Source organism: Lynx rufus, unplaced genomic scaffold (assembly GCF_022079265.1).
Source record: "Lynx rufus isolate CCGP_SWC_20201006 ecotype Redwood Valley unplaced genomic scaffold, mLynRuf1.p SCAF_13, whole genome shotgun sequence".
NCBI lineage: Eukaryota > Metazoa > Chordata > Mammalia > Carnivora > Felidae > Lynx > Lynx rufus.
This window is the reverse complement of record NW_025814827.1, coordinates 18,287,996-18,309,201: the sequence shown is the minus strand read 5'-3', so window position 1 is coordinate 18,309,201 and position 21,206 is coordinate 18,287,996. Positions and strand designations below refer to the sequence as shown.

The 21,206-nt window shown below is 41.1% G+C and overlaps 1 protein-coding gene across 1 annotated transcript in view; it reads left to right on the top strand.

Moving 5' to 3' along the window:
• MYZAP (myocardial zonula adherens protein) overlaps positions 1-21,206 on the top strand; it is a 90,637-nt gene that overhangs the window by 57,915 nt on the left and 11,516 nt on the right. Inside the window, exon 11 of the mRNA XM_047075059.1 lies at positions 9,326-9,409. Within this exon, the coding sequence (XP_046931015.1) occupies positions 9,326-9,409 (84 nt within the window). The remainder of the gene's footprint in view (positions 1-9,325; positions 9,410-21,206) is intronic.

Sequence of the window (21,206 nt, the reverse complement as noted above, 5' to 3'; positions counted from 1 at the left end):
CTTCCCAGCCTTGCCTAATTTCCAGGCAGCATTGCAGTGATGAGTTGTCATCATAGGGAGGGTGGAAGCAGACCTCTGAACTTTACTGTGCGGAGAGAAGGAGCTAGAGCCTTGAAATCAGAGAGATATGAGCTTAGATTCAGCCCTGCCAGCCTCCAGTCTTGGGTGACCAGCTGTCCTGGTTTGCCAGCGAATGAGAATGCTCCAGGCACATGAGACTCCCAGTGCTAAAGCCTGGGCAGTCCCAGGCAAGGAGGGGTGAGCTGGCCACCCTCTTCAGCCCCCAGGTCTGACCCCTTCCCTCACCCCATCTGCAGTCGTCAGGTGCATCCTGTCTAGGGGGTATGAAACATCACTGTGTTCCTCCCTTTATTGTACTTGCTTGCGAGTTTCATTTTCTGCTTACTGCTTGCCTTCCTCACCAGGACAGGTGGCCTATGAAGGTGAAGGTCAGATCTTTCTAGCTGACTGCTGTGCTCCCAGCATCTAACACTGAGCCTGAAATGGAGGTGATCAGAGAGGACTGCTGAGGGAATGATGGGTAATAAAACTCTAGGAACCTCAGTTTCCTCCTCTGTAGTGGATAACCGCTCCTAGGGTTGTTTCTGAGAATAATAAGTGAACCCAGCAATAACCCTGGTACCCAGGACACCCCTAGGCCTTCCTTCCCAGTGGTCCATTATTCTCCCTCAGGTCGGAAAACCAGCTGATTCATCCTTCCCTGATGTTTATGTAGCCCACCATGTTTAGGCACCTGAGAGAATCAGGGTGCTATTCCTCTCCTGAAAGAGAAGTTGGGTTGTCTTTACTTATAAGATAGAAATCAAACCAAATTAGATTATTTTACCTCAGAAGCCAGTTTCAACTGATCCTTTTGAATGGTATAGTTCTATTATTATATATTACTTCAAACTTAATAGAAAAAAATTGATTAAAATATGTGCCCTGTTCATATCTAGCCTGGCTGAATGCCACAAGACACATTAATTGGAAATGAATTTCTACAAACCCAATCAAGCATCATGAAGATGAAAAATGGACCTTTTTTCCCCTCCGTTCCTTCATTGATTTTTCATTTTCCCCACTCAGAGCTTCATTTAGCAATTTTTCAGTTTCGTTTTGTTGTGGCCTTAATTCATTCCCTTCACTCCCCCCCAAAATGAGATAATGCACCATTTTCCTTGTCCTTTTTAAACGGTTCTTTTATGTTGCATTAGTGTAGGGCAGATTCCAATCTTGTCATATTTCCCTGCGCTTTATTATTATTATTATTAATTTTTTTTTGGAAAACAGGGTAACTTTATTATTTTTTAAATTCTTACTGTGGTGGTTTTTATCAAGGAGAATGCACTTCAAAAATACAATAACTATGAAATTACAGTGTTACAAGACTTCTGAAATAGAATTAAGAGCAGCCGTAGCAACTATGAAAAACCTTTTCAGAGGAAGAGTATAGAGTGTCAATTATTCTCATTTTTCATGGGGGGGGACAAATACATGGACATCAGGCAGGATTCCTATTTTGGTAAGGCTGAGGAGAACAATTATTTTCTAGATCACAGAGGGGAACACTGAGTTTGGTTGGAAAACAAGGACCTGTCAGGACAAGAGGAAGCAAAAGGACACTAAATCCAGAAGTGAGCCCTAGAAGATTCTTGGCTATCCAAATGATCCATGTTTGCCCTGGTCGGTTCACTGATCCACTGGGCCTCTAAGGGGGGTTGAAAATGATAATGGGAATCTTCAAACTATTTTCTTGTGGATTTTTCAAATACTCTCACAGCCACTGAGAAGTCTACAAGGACTCATAATAAAGTATCTTCCTGCTTTTACCTAGAATTCATAACCCTGGTTGTCGCGTTTTGATGAGAGGCTTTAAATGGAAGTTAGTCATCTTTGGTATGTTTTTCAATGGGAAAATTATTTTTTTCTTCATAAATGCAGTTCAAAGCAGTCTTTTGAAATGAGGGTCCATGGGAAAGAGTAACAAATTGGAGTTGTTGGTGATAGAGGTTGGGAGCTTTATTTATTAACGTGTGGTCAAGTTTCACAATACACGCGCACGCACACACACAGCTCTCACACCCTGATTTTGAATAAATGTGCCTGTGGGCCTTAATTGGTTATTCCTAAAATTTGAATGAAGATGAAAGTAAACAAATTTCCGAGAAAACAACTGGTTAAAACTTAGTTTGGATTGAAAAAAAAAAAATCTAATTCCCTTTTCCTTGCCTGATGTTGATGTGATTCAGTGTGATCATCAGTTTTAACATACCTTCTAGTATTGTGCTCCTTTTTGGTGTATGTTTACTGTTTCATTTAAGGCATTTTCCAGATACACATATATTGTCATTTGCCAGCTGGTAAAACACAACACCCTACAACACAGTTTCTTGAAAAAACATACCAAGTGCTGCCTACTATTTAGTATGTATTTGCTGCTGCATTTCTTACATTCGTTAATTTCTCTTCACATCCTCCGCCTCAATAGTGAGTTACGTTTCATGAGTTTTGCACAATTGGGTACTATTCACGTAATTCTAATTATAGGGCTGTATTGTATTCTGACATTAACACGAAATGACCTGTGACCTGCATGTCTGTCACTAACAAGAAAAAAAAATCAGGAAGCTGAGAAGCCTCGCAACTTTCAGGGTTGCTCTGAATCCATAACAGGATCTTACTAAAATTTTCTACAGTTTCACTTCGTTCCGGCTGACACGCAAGCTGTTTTTGAAAGAAATCGGTAGGAGTCCTTTCACTACAGCTATCTGTTTCCAGAAGCAGGTTGTAAAAATGTGTGAATTGACAAGGGTGATTAAATCTTCTAAGAGAAACAGTTCTTTTATATAAGATCATTGATAGAGTAAACACATCTTCCCTGTGGGTGTGCTGTCTAGTGCAAGAGAGATGTCGACAAAGGATGGTGGTAGTAGCAGTGAGGTGTCTTAACGGGTTGTTCAGAGGGCTGAGGTAGAACAGAAGAGGGAGACACGAAGCCGGCCTGGAAGACTTGGGAACTGCTGCTCTGGGAGGTGACTAGTGAGTATCTTGTGACAGCAGGAGATTTCTGGGTGGAGAGGGGGATAGAGGGTGGGAAGGCATGGTTGGTGGAAGCACCAGCCTGTGCAAAGGCCCAGAGGCAGGACCACTGTATGTCCATAGAGTGCTGAGAGGATGGAGTGGCTTAAACGTAGGGTTCATCTGGGACAGGACAGGCATTGAAAGGACACTGGGGAGATACAGGGGGGACCATAGCAGAAGGGCCTCACATCCATGCTAGGGAGTTTGAATGTCAGAAGCTTGGGACGGCTTTTAAGTAGGAGAGTGATACTATTCAGCATCTCTGGGCGGTTGGCCTAGAAGTCAGTGTTTTGTAAAAGCTCCCCCTAGGTGATTCCATCGTGCAGCCATGGCTTAACAGGGATTGCTTAGCTAAAATCACCCATGGAGGTATCTCAGTAGTGGCAAATGTGAAGAAAAGCCATTATCAGTTCTAAGAAAATAGAGGATACACCTTTCCCCCAAAACATACCACTTTAAACATCAGACTGGCTGTAGTTGTAAGAGACCTAGCATCCCATGTGATCATTAGGCTGCAAGACGTATATATTCAGCTTGAGTTACAAAGAAACATGCTTATCAAGACAAAAATAAGAAAAAAATTCTAACGTTAGTTAAGAGATTCCAGATTTTACCAGACGGGTTTCTTCTTTTGTTCTAGAAGGGGGTCTGGTATTTGATACTGAAACTTAACGGTTGTGACAAGATTCTGTTCTTAAGTAAAATGGATGAGGTCTGGAAAGTAAGTGCTTCTAATTTCTCATTTCTTAATGTCTTGATTCGAGCCTGGTAGCTTGGTCATTTACCACCACCTGGTGACAGCTAGACCTAAACGCAGCTTCATGAAGAATACATGAACCTCTTCAAGGTCAAATTTACATACATGAATGTATCAAAAAGAGCAAAGGCTGCATGCCAGCTGCATGGTACCCTGCATTTTGGAGTAGCCCTGATGTGGGAGGTGCTCTTAGGGATACATTCACCTTGGTTCATCAAGGACTCCAAGAATCTGTTCCAGACAGTTTTGCCCCAGAAGTCTAAGGGATGGATTGTTGAAAGATAGATGCATGGAGCCACTGATTCACTCATTCATTGTCTGGGAATATGAAGATGACCAAGGTCTTTACTCTCAAGAAGCTCACAGTCTAGGGAGGGAGAAATACTAGTAATAACATAGCAGCTAAATTTTGAGAGTTTATCATGTGCTGGGTTCTATAGGAGACAGTGTTTGAAGGTGCTTTGATGTTGGCAGTCGTAAATAACACTGTTTTCCACACAAATGTGTCATTTAGAGATTGCGCCTCACAACAGATGTCTTCTAGGAGGACACTGGGGTGTGTGCAAGGGGCAGACCCCAGGGAGACTCAGTTGGGATTCAAGGTTGGCGCCCCGTGTAGGGTATGAGAGGCAAGGCATGCAGGTCTGCCAGCCTTGGTGTCCTTTTTTCTCTCATCTGAACAAGTCAACCCTGGCCACAGAACACACCGTACAAGATGCCTCTGTAAGGAATGGTCAAGGATGAAAGTATTCACTTAACACAAGAGCACGATCGCTTCTGGAAGCTTCAGTTGCTGGGAAAGGCAAGTCCTGGCAGCAGAAGCTTCAGCACCCCCAAACCCTTTCCACAGTCCTTCTGTCTCTCCCGAAGGGGGTGCCTCTTTTGCTCCAGCATCAGCCCTCTGTCCTCTTAGAACACCCAGGATTTGCCTCCCTCAGCATCCTCCAGGTGACATCTCGGCCCCATAGCTCCTCCTTTCTTTAAATGACAATCCTGTCAGTATTTTCCTGGGAACTGATCATCAGGGTGCCTTTCGATCCTAGCTTCCTCAGACTCACAAACTGCTCTGATTACTCCAGAGATAGTGAAACAAGTGTATTTGAAGTCCCTTTTTAGGTTATTTGATGAAATTTACCCCAACCTCCTTGGAACATTGTAGCTAATTTCACTACCTGTTTTGCCTTTTGTTTAAAGAACTAAAGTCCATTTTTAAAAAATCTTAATACTGTAGGAAGGAATGAAAAAGGAACACTATAAGGATGATTTTTGAAAACTCTTCCTATAAATATTGAAGGACATTTTAAGAAACAAAACTTTCTTTTTGCCTGTAATCCTACCCAAACGTCAGAACTGTTTCATTTATCTAACTTCTGGCTTTTACCTTCAATCGTTGTGAGGGTTTTTTTTGTTTGTTTTTTTTGTTTTTTTTTTTTGTTTTTTTAATCCCTTGAGGCTTTTCGTAAACACTTACGTTTTGCAATATATTTGTTTGTAGCTTCTGTGTAATATATTCCATCAAAGTGAAATTCCGTAATGTATTACCTAGTCCTTTAGTGCTAGGCATTAAGGCTATTTCCATTTTCTATTATAAATAATAGGACCAAGAAGATCTTTGTATATACAGCTTTTTTCCTATGTCTGAATGATATCCTTAGGATAAATTCCCAGGAGTGGGATTAGTGGGTCAAAGGGTATGAACAGCTTTATGGCTCTTAATATTTATTGCTAAATTGCCCAAAGGGTCATTCTAATTTACAATGCCACCTGCAACACACGAGAGAAGCTGTCTCTCCCAGCCCTTTCAGCACGGAGTTCTTCAGCCAGTGGTTTGGGGCAAATTTAATTGTTATTAAAGGGTAACTTGTTACTGTTTTTAATTGGTAGTTTCTTTAATTATTATCCACATTGGATGGTTTTTCTTAAATGTGTTTCTTATTATATTCTGTTTAGTATGGCTTGCTTTTTATGTCAGAGGATTATATTTTTTGACACTAGGTGGAATTTAAAATATTTTATCGTGAAAATGTCAAATGCACTCAGGACAGAGAGACTAATCGATGAAACCTCCTAGGCTCGTTACCAGATTCAACAAATAGCAAGGCTTGGCTCTGTTTGCTTTACTTGTCCCTTCTTTTTCTCTTTTTTTCCCTTTGTGTAGTTATTTTAAAGCAAGTCCCAGATATTCTGCTTGTGTTTTTTATGCTCTTCATTATACATCTCTGAAACATATGGCCTTTTTCTTATTTAATCATAATGCCACTGTCTCATCTAACAAAATTAATGATAGTTCCTTGGTATCATTTAATACCTATCCTAAAATTTTCTGAAATGTCTTTAACATGTCCTTTTCACTGTTGCTTTGTGTCACTCAGTCTACAGAGAAGGTCCATTATGTTTGATGGTTGTGCTTCTAACGTCTTTTAATCTAGAGTATGCTTCTCCCCATCCGCTCTCCTCTCCCACCAAGTTTCCCCCACCCAGTGACATTGCAGGACCCGAGTCCGTTGTCCTATAAAAGTTCCCACATTATGGATTTGACTTTTTATTAGCTCCGGCAGCCTGGTGAGATTCGGTTTTAAGTTTCTTGTGGGGGTAAGCAAGAATACTTCATGGTGGCTCTGCCTGATTTACTCCGTATCTCTTCTGCAGTCACCGTGGGGATTGTCCCGCTTCAGGTGATGATGCTGAGGTGGATTGTGGATTCAGATGGCGACAGCCCAAGACACAGTTGTAAAGTTTTTCATTAGCTTTGCCCCTGACCATTTCATCTATTAATGATGGTTGCTTGAGTTTCCTAGGGATTGCACAGTGGTGATTTTCAAAATCTGTCACTTTCCCATTAACTGGAATTCTTCTGAAAAGTAAAACTTTTTCCCCTCGTAAACTAGGACTTTTTAGTAATCTCAAAATGCGGTTTATACAAGAAAGGCAGGATAAATGCCTTTTTCTTCCTCTAAATTGCCAACTTTTTTTTAATGTTTATTTATTTATTTTTGGGGGAGAGAGTACAAGCAGGGGCGGGACACAGAAAGAGAGGGAGATAGAGACTCCAAAGCAGGCTCCATGTTGTCAGCATAGAGCCCGACCTAGAGCTTGCACTCATGTACCATGAGATCATGACCTGAACCAAAGTCGGACACTTAACCGCCTGAGCCACCCTGGCACCCCAGATTGTCAGCTTTCTAAGTAAGCACTTGGTTCCCTTGTCACTCCCAGTGATGTGCAGTGAGTCACTGTTGCTGTTGGTTTTGTTTTTGAGGAGTCCTAAAGTACTCAGGGTCTTAAAAACATGTATATTTCATGTGTTTTACTCAATTACATTCATGATTCTTTTGACACTCACATTGTCCCATCCTTGGCCCAAAGGAGACCCTTAACATATTTTTTTTTCAGGCATAACAAGGTGTCTTGGGTTCATCTAGCATATTTTTACGCCTTGAAATGAGCTGTTCCTCCAAGATGATTGGTGCTTTGTTGGTGAGGGATGGTATTTAGGTGCCACAATCTGGATGTATTCTGTGCTTATTGTTATTATTTCTAAGTTTTCTCAGCAGGCAGAGTTAGGAAATGCATATTTAACAAAGGAAAATAAAATACTATGAGTTCATACTGATATTTTCATTTCAAATTTAACAAAACTTTCTTTTGGTTCTTTGGTTTCACATTTGTTTCTCTCTCTTACACGAAAAACCTTGATGCCAAACATTATTGTATGACAGTATTTCAAATAGTTTCAAAACAACAGGACCAGTATTGTCAACAGTTTTCCTAGTGAATAAGAGACTTCTTTGCAGTTCTGTTTATGTTTAGAATACATTCTACTAAAAACAAAGTCACATTAGCTCGTTCTAACAACACTTGGGTTCTTTTCACCAGTTTGATATAGAGTTAAGTTCCTTTATTTCAATTTGTTTTCAAGTTCTAGGATTTGCTTCTTTTTTCCTTTTTCGTTTCATTTTATTGTTTGAATCTGAAAAATGTGCTTTCAAAACTAAACGTAGGCAAAAAAGTCTTTCTTCTGTCTGCTCTGAGTTCCCGCCTCTCCCTATTGGCAGCTCTTTCTTAATAATTATGGTTAGTTTTATCTTTGCAGAATTTTTTTTTGTAAATATATATGCATTCATATGGACTCACCTGTTTTATACTGAAGTTCACATACCATATATGATCCTTACAACGCACCATATCTGGTCTAGATATCTGCATAGCCATCCATGTCATGATGAGCCATGGTTTATTTAACCAGCCACTTATTGATTAATGGAGTTCTGTTTTCTTTGTGTCTTTTAAAAACAAAAATCCTTTGTCCACATCATTTTATATTTTGGCCAGTGTGTCTTTGGGGATCTCTTTCTGGAAATGGGATTGCTGGGCCGAAGGGCAATGCAATTATACTCCTGTTAGATTGACTTCTAACAGAATTGTGTCATTTTGCACTGAGAAGGATTATTTAAAAAGATCTTGCAAATGTACAAATTCAGTATTCGAGATTCTCGGAAAGTTAGCGTGTTCTTTAACAGCACAAGTTAGTTATTGATCCTGCACACTGTTTCCACTATTGTTTATGACATAGCCTGGTACACAGCACCCTGGTTTCTGCCTTTTTCTTTTTTAAGTTTATTTATTTACTTAGAGAGAGAGAGAGAGAGTGAGCGCAAGCAGGGCAGGAGCACAGAGAAGGAGAGAGAATCCCAAGCAGGCTCTGCTCCATCAGTGCACAGCTGATGCAGGGCTCAGACTCACTTAAGTGTGAGATCATAACCTGAGCCGAGATAGAGAGTTGGGCGCTTAACTGACTGTGCCACCCATCACACCCTGGTTCCTGCTTTTAGGGCATCCGTGGTTTGTCTCTGGAACATGACATGAATGAAAAGCAAAGTTAGAGTAGCTGAAGATAGACTGTGTTGTAAAAGCAAAGGTGAAAGCCCAGCTCAAGTCTCTCTATTTAGGAAGCCTTCCCCGCTTATCGCAGGCCACGTGGGTGATTGATCCTGTCAATTCCATTTGTACTTTTAGGGACAGTGACCCTTATTCCAGGCCGAAACTTTTGACCCCTGGTTGAACAGATACGAATGTACTAACAGGAATAACAGGGCTGAATGTTTGAAATGTGGGCCGCCTCACAAATTTAAGCTGAATAATTATTTTCTGTAGAGCTGTGTTTGCATTCCCCAAAGCATGTTCTCTGGAACATACAGGGGACGTTAGTAAGGGTGACCCAGCAAAATCAGTGTGGAAATGACAGGTTAAACAAACCCAGTGAGATGTGACTCCAAAATCTTGTGCTTTCCCACACTTACATGGCCACAGAGCCCTCTTTTCCAGGGAGCATCTCGTGTTCATAGTGTTCCATGAAACACAAGGCTTCAGAAACATGTGGCTTCTGTTTAAATGAAAACCAAAGGGGTCCCTTCTAGTTGATTAACTCGTGTTTGTACAATTCTGCATTTTTTTATTAACAGTTTTTAATTTGTTTCTTTCTAGATTGAATCATTAAAGAAAAAGGTGCAGCAGAAACAGCTTTTAATACTGCAGCTTTTAGAAAAGATATCTTTCTTGGAAGGAGAGGTAAGAAACTGTGTTTCTTTAAGCTGGTGTCTTCCCTACCATTATATTTTATGTTGCTGAGCCTACCACCGACACTTAATTAAAAATATGGCTATTTCCTGGCCTTATAAAATTGATTGAAGGTTAACTGCCAACACTGAAAATGAGGTTCTGACAGCTAGTTTTTCTTTACCACCTGACTCTCCTCATTCCTGATTGCTGTGCTCACCCTTGCTTTTTGGCTCTCATTTTTCTTGTTCAAGAATTTTCTTAGCAAGTCGGATAAGCTGTTGAACAACACTGATAATTTCCCACATTTATGTAGTGCTTCATACTTTTGTGAAATATTTTTCATGCACATTCCTCACATGGTTCTCTCAGCAACTCTAAGAAAGGCAAGACAAGGATCATTATCTTTATATTAACAAATGTTTTAAAAGGAGGCAGGTGGCTTTGCTCAAGATCACCCAGCTTAGTTAATGACAGAGCCAGGCTGAGAGAAGGGTTCCTAACCAGTGCTCTGCTGTGACATTGAGTCAGCAGGTTTAGAGGTGACTTAATTTCACCTGAAACTTTCAAGATATTTAGTCTTCCTGATGAAAAAGTTACTTTGGAGATTTGGTGTAGGTTCCAGAAAAGGAAATTATGGATTTGGAAGAACCTGAAGAGCTTAGGCATTAATAGAAGGAGAAGCCAAAATCTATTTGCTCTGAATGCTCTTTATTAACAACTTGGCACTGAGCCTCTTCCTTGTGAGCCTCATGAATCTCTCCTTGTCTCTGCTCAACATAGTTCTTCCCCAGAGGGAGACAGCCCTGGAGAGAATGATGAAGTGAGGAAACAGGAAAGAAACGACATTTGTTAAGCACCTGGTATCGTTGGATGTTGTTAATTGCTTTCCACATCCTTTGTAGAACATAAGAGGTTAAGAGCAGAATAGGACTTGCCCAAGTTGGAACCCTAGATCTGCCTCTTACGAGCTGGGCGACGCTGGGGGAGTTTCTTATAACTAGAACAGGAGGATGGTAATTGCACCTACATGTGTGTGACTGTGCAGTAAGGATGCATAGAAAATGCCTGGCATGTTTATTAAGAGGGATGTCTTATGAATTAGATTATATTGGGGCGCCTGGGTGGCGCAGTCGGTTAAGCGTCCGACTTCAGCCAGGTCACGATCTCACGGTCCGTGAGTTCGAGCCCCGCATCAGGCTCTGGGCTGATGGCTCAGAGCCTGGAGCCTGTTTCCGATTCTGTGTCTCCCTCTCTCTCTGCCCCTTCCCCGTTCATGCTCTGTCTCTCTCTGTCCCAAAAATAAATAAACGTTGAAAAAAAAATTAGATTATATTTCTCCCATTTTATAGATGGGGAAACTGAGGTTCAGGGGCATTAAGGAACCTGTCCAAGGTGATAATAGAAATGGGTAAGACTGAATTCAAAGCCTGGGCTCTTAACTGCCGTGTTTGTAGGAGGGACAAACTGTTTTCATTTATTCTGTTTCGGGAGCTCCCTATAAAAGTCAGGACCAGAAGTCCCTCATGGCCCACAGGGACCTGGTAGCAGATTCAAGCCCAAGGAGTCTCAGCGTCCTGACAGCTGAGTAAATGGGTTTTTGCCCCGTCCCTCTCCTGCCTTCCCCTCCACAGTCCCTAGGTCCAGCTCCAGCCTTACAGATGGCCATTTCTGAGATTGCCCTGTGAAGTCACCATTCCCTGTGGGAAGAATCACACCTTCCCCAGTGAGATCAGAGAGTGAGGGCCCTGGTGCAAGCCCATGGGTCCAGAGAGAGGGAGGCTCCAGCAGAGCGGAAGGAGAAGCTGACAGGAGGCACAGCAGGTCACCCAAGTAGTGCCCACCAGCCCTCCCCTCCCCCCGACTGTGCCACTCAAGCCAGCTCTACTAGTAGATGACGGAATATACGAGGGGATGTTATGCAGAGAGAACAGCCTAATGCACGTGTATGCTTTAATGCTTCATTTCTTTTTTCTTTTTTTAATTTTTTTTAAATGTTCATTTATTTTTGAGAGAGGCAGGGACAGAGACAGAGTGTGAGCAGGGGAGGGGCAGAGAGAGAGTGGGGGGCACAGAATTGGGAGCAGGCTCCAGGCTCTGAGCTGTCAGCACAGAGCCCGATGTGGGGCTCGAACTCACAAACTGTGAGATCATGACCTGAAGTCGGAGGCTTAACCGACTGAGCCTCCCAGGTGTCCCTGATAGATACTTCATTTCTTAAACTCCTTTCTTGTCCAGACTCTGAGATGTAGATATTCGTCCACATAGTTTATTTGGTAGGTGATCCCAGGAAGCCCCAGTAGAGGAGGGGGAAGTTGAGTCAGGGAAAGGCCGAAAGCCCATAATGGGTGACTTGCTGAGGACATTGCCACCGTGGGCACCTGCAGCTCACTTTCCTTGGGGGTCTCTAGGAGGTGCTGTGCAGGGCTCTGAGTTATCCTTGCCAAAAGGTCAGAAACCTGGGCATTTCACCACTAACTCCCATCTGCCACTGGTTGAGGCCTGCTCCTAGGGGAGCAGGGGGAGCAATTGTGGTCTGTCTCGGCACAGCCACCTAGACTCCGGTGGTTAGAGGAAGCCCCCAGGAAAAGTCACAAGTGCCTGTCAGGAAATGGATATGAGCGGGACCAGCAGTGTCTGCTGTGTATATCCAATAAGCAAGACTTTGAGAGCCCGTTTTCCTTGAGAATTTAAACTGATGGTAAATTTGTTTGACTCAATTCCAATAAACTATTTAAAATCCACTACAAATGTAGTATGGCTAATTCCTCTTGATTACTTCCTACATCCACTTAAACAGCAGGTAACACACACACACACACACACACACACACACACACACTAAGTTACACAATGATAAGATTTAATAATATATTTATACTTGAACTTTATCTAAAATATATAAATATCTTGGACTTAATTTATTTCTTCATTGTTTGTTTTATATATCTTCCCAGGGCTATTGTTTTAGTTATTTCAGTATTTTCTTAGAGTTAACATTGTAACACTTTCCAGACAGGTGCAGGGCTCTTTCAGATCGGAAGGAGACAGAATAGCTTTTCTGAGTAGCTCTAAGGCTAAAGGGTACAGATTCTGGGGTGAGCACACAGGGTGAGGTGACTTCAAGGTGATTCAGATTCAGGACCCCTTATCATCATGATGTATGGACCTAGTTTTTAGAACTATTAAAAATTTATGTGTTCCTTATTGGTATTTTACCATACTTTGTTGGGCCAGGTAGAGGTTTCACCTCCTAGAAGATGAGAGATTTGAATTGAGAACTTGGTTTCCTCTTTAGGTTGTTTGACTAGTTTATCCTGTTACAAACACACTGTTGTCTTTGGGTTCCTTGCTAATTGTGTGTGACCACTAATGGCACTGATCTCTGCCTCTCTTTCCACCTGGTTGTTGTATGATTACCAATGCCAAGCAGTCCTTCCGTGGGCCCTAAGGTCCTGGGATGACCCAACTTAACAGCTTTTGTTATTAAATTTTTTTTAAAAAATATTTATTTTTGAGAGAGAGCATGAGCAGGGGAGGGGCGGAGAGAGAGGGAGACACAGAATCTGAAGCCGACTTCAGGCTCTGAGCTGTCAGCACAGAGCCCGATGCGGGGCTTGAACCCCCAAACCTCGAGGTCATGACTTGAGATGAAGTCGGACGCTTAACTGAGTCAGCCAAGCACCCCCAGTTTCTTTTGTTACTATTTTACCTGATACAGAATTTTTATAAACATTTAATACTCTATAAAAGAAACTACATCGCCTTATATGTTAATGCTTTCTAGTTTTAAAATCATAGCTTATAACATAGCTTATCTTAGTCACCTTTTTTATTAAAACAATCTTTGTGTACACTTGATATTAATTTTTCCTTTGAAAGTGTTGTGAACACAAGGCATTTCTAAGACTCAATATGTTTCCATAATAATAATTTCCTTCTCCTTGGCCTTTTGTGATGCTCAAATTGTCACAACTCAGCTAGGGCGAGTTCTCTTACATTAACTTCTTTTCCCATGTAGCAGGGTTCTTGATGCTTTTGGGTTCATTATTGCTGTCCTCGTTTTTGTCCTGTTTCACAATATGGCATTGGCTTGTCTCCGAGGAGTCCTGGTTCATTTTAGTGGAGAACTATACTGAAAACTACTCGGGCATGAGAACTGGTCATGGCTAAAGCTCTGTGCCTAGTGTTAGGTCAGTTTTAGTAATGACAGAACTGGGGGGAAATGTGTCTTTTTTTTTTTCAACGTTTATTTATTTTTGGGACAGAGAGAGACAGAGCATGAACGGGGGAGGGGCAGAGAGAGAGGGAGACACAGAATTGGAAACAGGCTCCAGGCTCTGAGCCATCAGCCCAGAGCCCGACGCGGGGCTCGAACTCACGGACTGCAAGATCGTGACCTGGCTGAAGTCGGACGCTTAACCGACTGCGCCACCCAGGCGCCCCGAAATGTGTCTTTTTAAGATGATGAAGTCCCACCAACATTTCCAAATTTGTCTAATTATATTGCTTTATAATTCAGGGTTCTGTTGGCCACTAAGAATTTCTATGATGTTCACCTGTTCTAACGCCAGTAATTTTTATATCACGCTTTCCATCCCTCTGCTTTAAACCATAATGATGCCAAAGGTGGTGTTTCAGAGACCTTTGAAAAGTTTTGACAGACAAATCTGATAACCTCTTGTATTCCATCTTATTAATAAAGTAGCTACCTTTTATTAAGGGCCTAAACTCAGACTCTGAAGCTAAGCTGCCTGAGTTCAAATCTCCACTCTGCCACTTACCTAGTCATGTAATCTTGGGTGAGTTACTTAACTGTTCTGGGCCTTAGTTTGCTCATCTGTAAAACAGAGTCTTCTCTTTACCTTGGTATCTTCTCCATAGAGTTGTTACGAGGATTAAATTAATACTAAGTGATTAGAAAAGTACATGGCTCATAGTAAATGCCATATGTGTTTACTATTTTTCCAGCTGTATGGGTCCCAGGGTCTCCTCTCATTTTATGTATTTCCTTCTTCTCCTCCTCCCTGCCTTTTTAAATATTTTTTTTTCTTTTTTAAAAATTTTGAGAAATTGTGAATGGGGGAGGGGGAGAGAGAGGAGAGGAAGAGAGAGAGAATCCCGAGCAGGCTCTGCTCTATCAGCACAGAGACCCACATGGGGCTCAAACCCACAAATTCATGAGATCATGACCTGAGTGGAAGTTGCATGCTTAACCAACTGAGCCACCCAGGGGCCACACCTTTTTTTTTTTTTTTTAAATAGAGAACATGGATCATTTTGGTCTCTGAATTCATCGTTCGTACTTACTAATGCTTACACTCATTAGATTTTGAACCCCCCACCAGATCCCTAAAAGTTTGTTCCATTAACCAATTCAAAATCTCCCCGGTACAAAAATATGTCCATTCGTTTTCCCTTTTCTTTTTTTCCAAGCAATTTTTTTTTATGTGCCTGCCTCTTGAAGGACTATCCCATCCCCGATTTCCGATATAGAAAATGTTATTAAAATAAAATTATAAGCATATGCCTCCATAAGGTCGATAAGCTTTCTGAAACTGAACAGATTCCATTCCATTCTTCTCTGCTGCAAATCCTGAACCTACAGTTAAATTCAAAGAGGAAAGGAGTCAAATGAGTTGGTTTTGTCCACCCTGCATTTAATGCGTGTTGTATGGTACATAAACCTCTCAATGTGTCTGTTGTGCATTCCTGGGACTATTAGTCATTTTCCAGTGTAGTAGTGGGGCGGCAGCACCAGGCACCGGGGCTCCGCGTCCGCATTTTATTGGACACGCGTTCCTGTTTAGTGCGTGTGCTACACCTCCAACCGTTCCCTCCCTTGGGCCCGAGGGAGTCGGGGGAGGAGGTGGCTGCCATACGCTTGTGACCTAATTGCCAAAAAATGCCACAAGGTGCTGCACCAGGTCCTTCCTTCCTGGAAGGCACGGCGCCTCTGAGCTGCATTTCCCATCTGAACACAAGGGGGTGGTATTTGAAAGGACAACCCTGGGACCTGGAGGTCCAGCCTGAGAAGCATTCACTTGAGTTACAGTCTGTGGGACTGAGAGCAGAGGCTTTGTTTGCTGTACGAGTCCTGGCAGTTTTCTGTTTTAAGTATTTCTTTTTTTAAAAAAAAATTTTTTTTCAACGTTTATTTATTTTTGGGACAGAGAGAGACAGAGCATGAACGGGGGAGGGGCAGAGAGAGAGGGAGACACAGAATTGGAAACAGGCTCCAGGCTCTGAGCCATCAGCCCAGAGCCCGACGCGGGACTCGAACTCACGGACCGCGAGATCGTGACCTGGCTGAAGTCGGACGCTTAACCGACTGCGCCACCCAGGCGCCCCTTAAGTATTTCTTAATATGTCCCTCCTTCTCTAACTTCCTCCTACTGACCCTGTTGAGGCTCCCACCTTCTCTCTTTTTTTTTCTTGTGTGTTCACTTACGTGAACAAACCGCATCTATGTAAAGTGTATGGTGACAGATAGGAACTAGGCTACTTGTGGTGGTCACTTCACAATATATTCAATAGTGAATCATAGGGTGCCTGGGTAGCTCAGTTGGTTAGATCATGAGCTCTCAGTTTGTGGGTTCGAGCCCTGCATTGGGTTCTGTGCTGACAGCTCAGAGCCTGGAGCCTGCTTTGGATTCTGAGTCTCCCTCTCCTCTGCCCTTGCCCCACTTGCTCCCGGTCTCTCTCCTTCTCTCAAAAATAAACATTAAAAAAAATAGTGAATCGTTGTATACCTGAAACTACTATAATGTGATGTAATACCTAACAAAAATTAACAGGTATAATTCAGTGACTTTTGACAGCTGTATGTACCTGTGGAACCCCCACTACAATCTAGATACAAAACATTTCCATCACTTCCCAAAGAGTCCCTGGGTCCCTTTGTGGTCCCTCTCTCCATTCATTACTCCCTACCCCCTGTAGGCAGCCAGTGATGGTTTTTTTTGTGTGTGTGGGAGGGTCACTTTATCACTTTGTGTCACTGTGGACTTGTCTGCATTTTCTGTAAGAGAAATCATGCAGTACGGACTCTTCTCTGTCCAGCATCTCTCTCTCGGCATGATGATTTTCGCTGTACCCATGCTGCATGCACCCGTTTTTACTGCAAAGTGGCATTCCCTTGTATTTGCTCATTTGCTGATGCACATTGGAGTTTCCAGTTGGGGGCTCTTGTGAATGAAGCTGTGATGAGTATTACTGTACAAGTCATGATGTGGATATACGTCTTCACTCCTCTTGGGTAAAGTCCTAATAGTGGAATAGTGATGGAATGTATGGTAGATGCAGGTTTAAAAAGAAAACTGTGTGCTTTTTGTGTCCTCAGAAATCTTTGCCTACTACAAGCTGACAGAGATTTTCTCCTGGGATTTTCCCTAAACATTTTATAGTTTTTGCTTTTTAATTTATACCTGTAATCCACTTGAATTTTTGTGTTTGGTGTGAAGGAATAGTATATATACCTATTTTCCCCACGTAGATACCCAGTTACTTCCTTTGAGCATCCCTTTCATTCCTGTTATTGATAATTTGTATGCCACCCTCCCCTACTCTCTCTCTTCTTTGATCAGTCTAGCCTAGGGGGTTCTCAATTTTCTTGACGGTTTCAAAAATTAGAACAGCTTTTGGCTTTGTTGATATTCTCTGTTGTCTATTTTCCATCATATTGAGTTTTGCTCTGATATTCATTATTCCCTTCCTTCTAATTATTTTGGTGTTACTTTGCTCTTTCTCTAGCTCCTTTGGTGGACATTAGGTCACTGATTTTAGAGCTTTCTTGTTTTTTAAAGGTTTGTATTTTTTTTTTAATTTTTATTTATTTTGAGGGAGAGAGCATGAGCAGGGGAGGAGCAGAGAGAAGGAAAGAGAATCCCAAGCAGGCTCTGTGCTATCAGTGCAGAGCCTGATTCAGGGTTGGAACTCATGAACTGTGAGATCCAATGACCTGAGCCAAGGTCAGATGCTTAATGGACTGAGCCACCCAGGCGCCCCCAAACTTTCTTTTTTAATACCAGCAACTATCAATGTCCCTGCATGCTCTCTTCAGTAGCACCCCTCAACTTTGCTGTTGTATTTTCATTATCATCCAGTTTGAAATATTTCCTAATTTTCTTTGGGATTCTTCTTTGACCTGTAGGTTACTTGGAAGTGTGTGGTTTAACCTCCAAATATTTCAGGGTTTCTTAGATATTGTTTTTTATTTCTAATTTGTATTATAGTCAGCAAACATACTTTGTATGGTCTTACCTATTTTAAATTTATTGAGTCTTGTTTTATGGCTCAGCATATGATTTCTCTTGGTTTGTGTAAAAAAATAGGTATTCTATTTTTGTGTTCTATAAATATCAATTAGATTTAGGTTGTTGATACTATTGTTTATGTTCTTTCTGATTTTTGTGTAATTGTTGTATCAGTTGCTGACAGAAGGGTGTTAAAATCCATCACTATGGTTTTAGACCAGCTCTTTAATTTTGTTATTTTTTTTACTTCATATATTTTGAAGCTCTCTGATTAGACACACTTTTTTTATTCTTGGTGATGAATTGACCTTTTCATTATTATAAAATGTTTGCCACTGCTTTGTTCATACTGTGTGTCTTGTAGCCTATTTTCCCCGGTATTAATATAGCTATTCCTGACCTCTTAAGTTTACTGTTGGCCTTGTGTGTCTTTCTCCATCCATTTAGTTTTAACTGATCCATGTCTTTGTCTTTAGTGCAGATCTCTTGTAGACAGCACATAAATATTGCTTTTGTATGTATTGTGATAGTCTCTGTCTTTTACTGGACTATATAGTTCATTGGCATTTGATAATATGATTGGATTTAGGTCTATCATTGTTTTTGTTTATTCCCTCTAGTTTGTTTTTATTATTTTTATTTTTTTGCTTATTTGTTTTGTTCCCCCTTTGATGATTTCAATATTTAGAATTTCATTTTACTGGATCAGTTGGCATTTTGCTCTCTTTTCTCCAGTATATTAGTGGTTGCTCTGGGTATCACAATATACATCATTAACTGTTCACAGTCCACTCAGAGGTAATACTGTACTACTTCATGTGGAATGTAGAAATCTTGCGATGATATAGGTCCATTTCCCCCTCCCCCTTCTGTTATTATAGGTATTCCATCTGCACACATTACAAACCCAAATACACTCATTGCAATTTTTGCTTTAATAGTCTATAATATATACAATATGTACAAGTAACATATATAATGTATAATCTAATGGTATTTTAGAGAAATTAAGAGAAAATCGTCTTTTATATTTACTCATATAGTATCTATTTCTGATGTTCTTCATTCCTGAAAATCTGTCTCTCTCTGGTATCATCTCCCTTCAGCCTGGAGACCTTTTATTTAGCATTTTGTGTAATGCAGCTCATATAGGGACAAATTCACTTAGTTTTCCTTTTTCTGACAGTAAGCTCTTTATTTGTCTTTCATTATTGAATTATAGAGTGTTCCGGGATGACAGTTTCTTTTAGCGCTGTCTTCTGGCTTCCATCGTTTTTGATGAGATATCCATGGTAATTCAAATTATTGTTTCCCTATATGTAACAGGATTGCTTTCAAGATTTTTTCCTTATTGGTGGTTTTCACTAGTTTGACTAGGATATACCAATGTGTATTTCTCTCTGAATTTATTGTTTGGGATTTGCTGAGATTCTTGAATTTGTAAATTTATGTCTTTCACCAAATTTTGGAAATTTTGAGCCATTACTTCTTTGAGTATTTTTCCTGCTCTAGTTTCTTTATCCTTCCTTCTGTGATTCCAGTTAGGCATTAGAAATTGTACCATAGTTCCAGGAAGCTCCATTTATTATCTTCAATCTTTATCTTATTCTTATTGAATGATTTGTTAATGTGTCTTCAAGTTCACTGACTCCATCATCTCCATTCTTTTCTTCAGTCTAGTGATTTTCTATTTCTTTGATTTTTTATTACATCAATTAGAAGCATATTTTCTTCGACCTCGTTGTGCTCAATAGTTGTAATAGCTGTTTTAAAATCCTTGTCTGAAAATTTCAACATCCAAGTCATCTCTGGACTGGCATCTATTGGTTGTCCTTTTTCCTGGGAATGGTCACATTTTCCTGACTCTTCGCATGCCGAGTAATTTTGGATTATAACCTGGACTTTGTAAAGGTTTTGTCATGGAGACTTTGGATTCTGTTTTATTGTTCTGAGCAGCACTAAGGTTTTTGTTTTAGGTAATGAATTTGGTTAGCCCCAACTCTACCCTGCCATGCTGTGATGGCTCATATCTCAGTTCAGTTCTTTAAGCCTTGGCTGTAAACCTCTTTGAGTTTGCCCCATACATGCATGGTTCAGGGGTTTGCGGGAGACCTGAGCTGAGTCTATACACAGAATTTAGAGTTTCTGCCTTCATGGACTCTCCTTTTGGTTTCCCCTTTACTCTTGGCAGTCCTGGTTACGCTGGACTCCTTCTGTTTTTTTGTTTCTACCAGAAAGATGATCTTTCTGTTGAATTTTTAAAGTGTCTGTGTGGTCTCCATGACAGTACTGCTCCTGGGCAAAGCTGCAAACAAAAACAAACAAATGAGTCACAGAGAACCCGTTCTAAGCCTATCACTCCCCTATATAGCCTGCCTGTCTTTGGTCTCCAAAGACCTTAATAGATGCTTTTTTGTCTTCTGTCCAGAGTTGATTGATAGCTAATTTTTGCAGGACCAACCATTGGTTGAGTGCTCGCTGCTCAGTGTTATAAATGCAGCTCTCATTCTCTGAACTAGGAAATTACAGTGGCCTCCTTGACTAATCTTCCTACCTACAGTTTTATTTCCTTCCAGTACAACTTTCACTTGGAGGGCCAGTGGTTGAAATAAAATCTAGGGCTGACTCTGGGCTTATAGAATTGGGTATAAAGTCCTTGTAAAGGTGCATGTAGCCTTTCACAAGCAACTCTTGTTACCTGCATACTTCACTAAGGTGCTTGTTCTTAACCTGGTATGTTCCCCAATTCTGGACCACTCATCCCTTTGTATCTCTTACTCTCTTTCCCTTGTATAACTCCAGGAAATCTTCATGGACAGTTCAATCCTTTTCCACATCTTGCACTCAACATATTCTCCAAGTCCCCCCTTATAGTCTGTGGATCCCTCTGGCATTGGACTAATGATTTTGTTCTGTTATTTTCTCTTTGGTAGTCTGTATCCTCATAAGACTGAAATCAAGGGTTGCAACTCATGCCCTATTTCTTTAACTGCTAACTAGCTCCCCTAACTTTACACACGACATGATACATAGTAGATAACTCATATATATATATTTGGCATTAAATTTTAAGAGTACAGGGTTTTCATACCAGCCTTCAGCAGGTATCTGATGTGCACACAGAGTCCTTCTGAAATAGAACAAAGGATGTGTGTCTACCAGTCTGCTATGCACTGTATTCAATGTACCAATAAGGGTACTAAAATTGTCTTTTATGCCTCCTAACTATGGGTAGTCAACTCAGAATTATGTGAAATCGTCATTATTACTCTATTCTGAGAAAAGAGACAAGGCAGTGGGATTTCTGGAGCTTGTTAATGGGCAAGCCTCTTCTGCCTTGGTCTTTCCTAATGAATGGGAGAGTCCAAATATTGCTGGGGAAGCTGTGTGTGTGTGTGTGTAGATGGTGTACCTCAGGCAGTAAGCCAGCAGCAACATTTTTCTATCCTGAGCATTAAGTGATAGGTTTGGAGCCCATCCAGCTGTCGTGGCTTGTCAGCTGCTAGCGAATCTGGAATGCATTCTCCCCCTGTACACCATTTCCCACTTTTGTG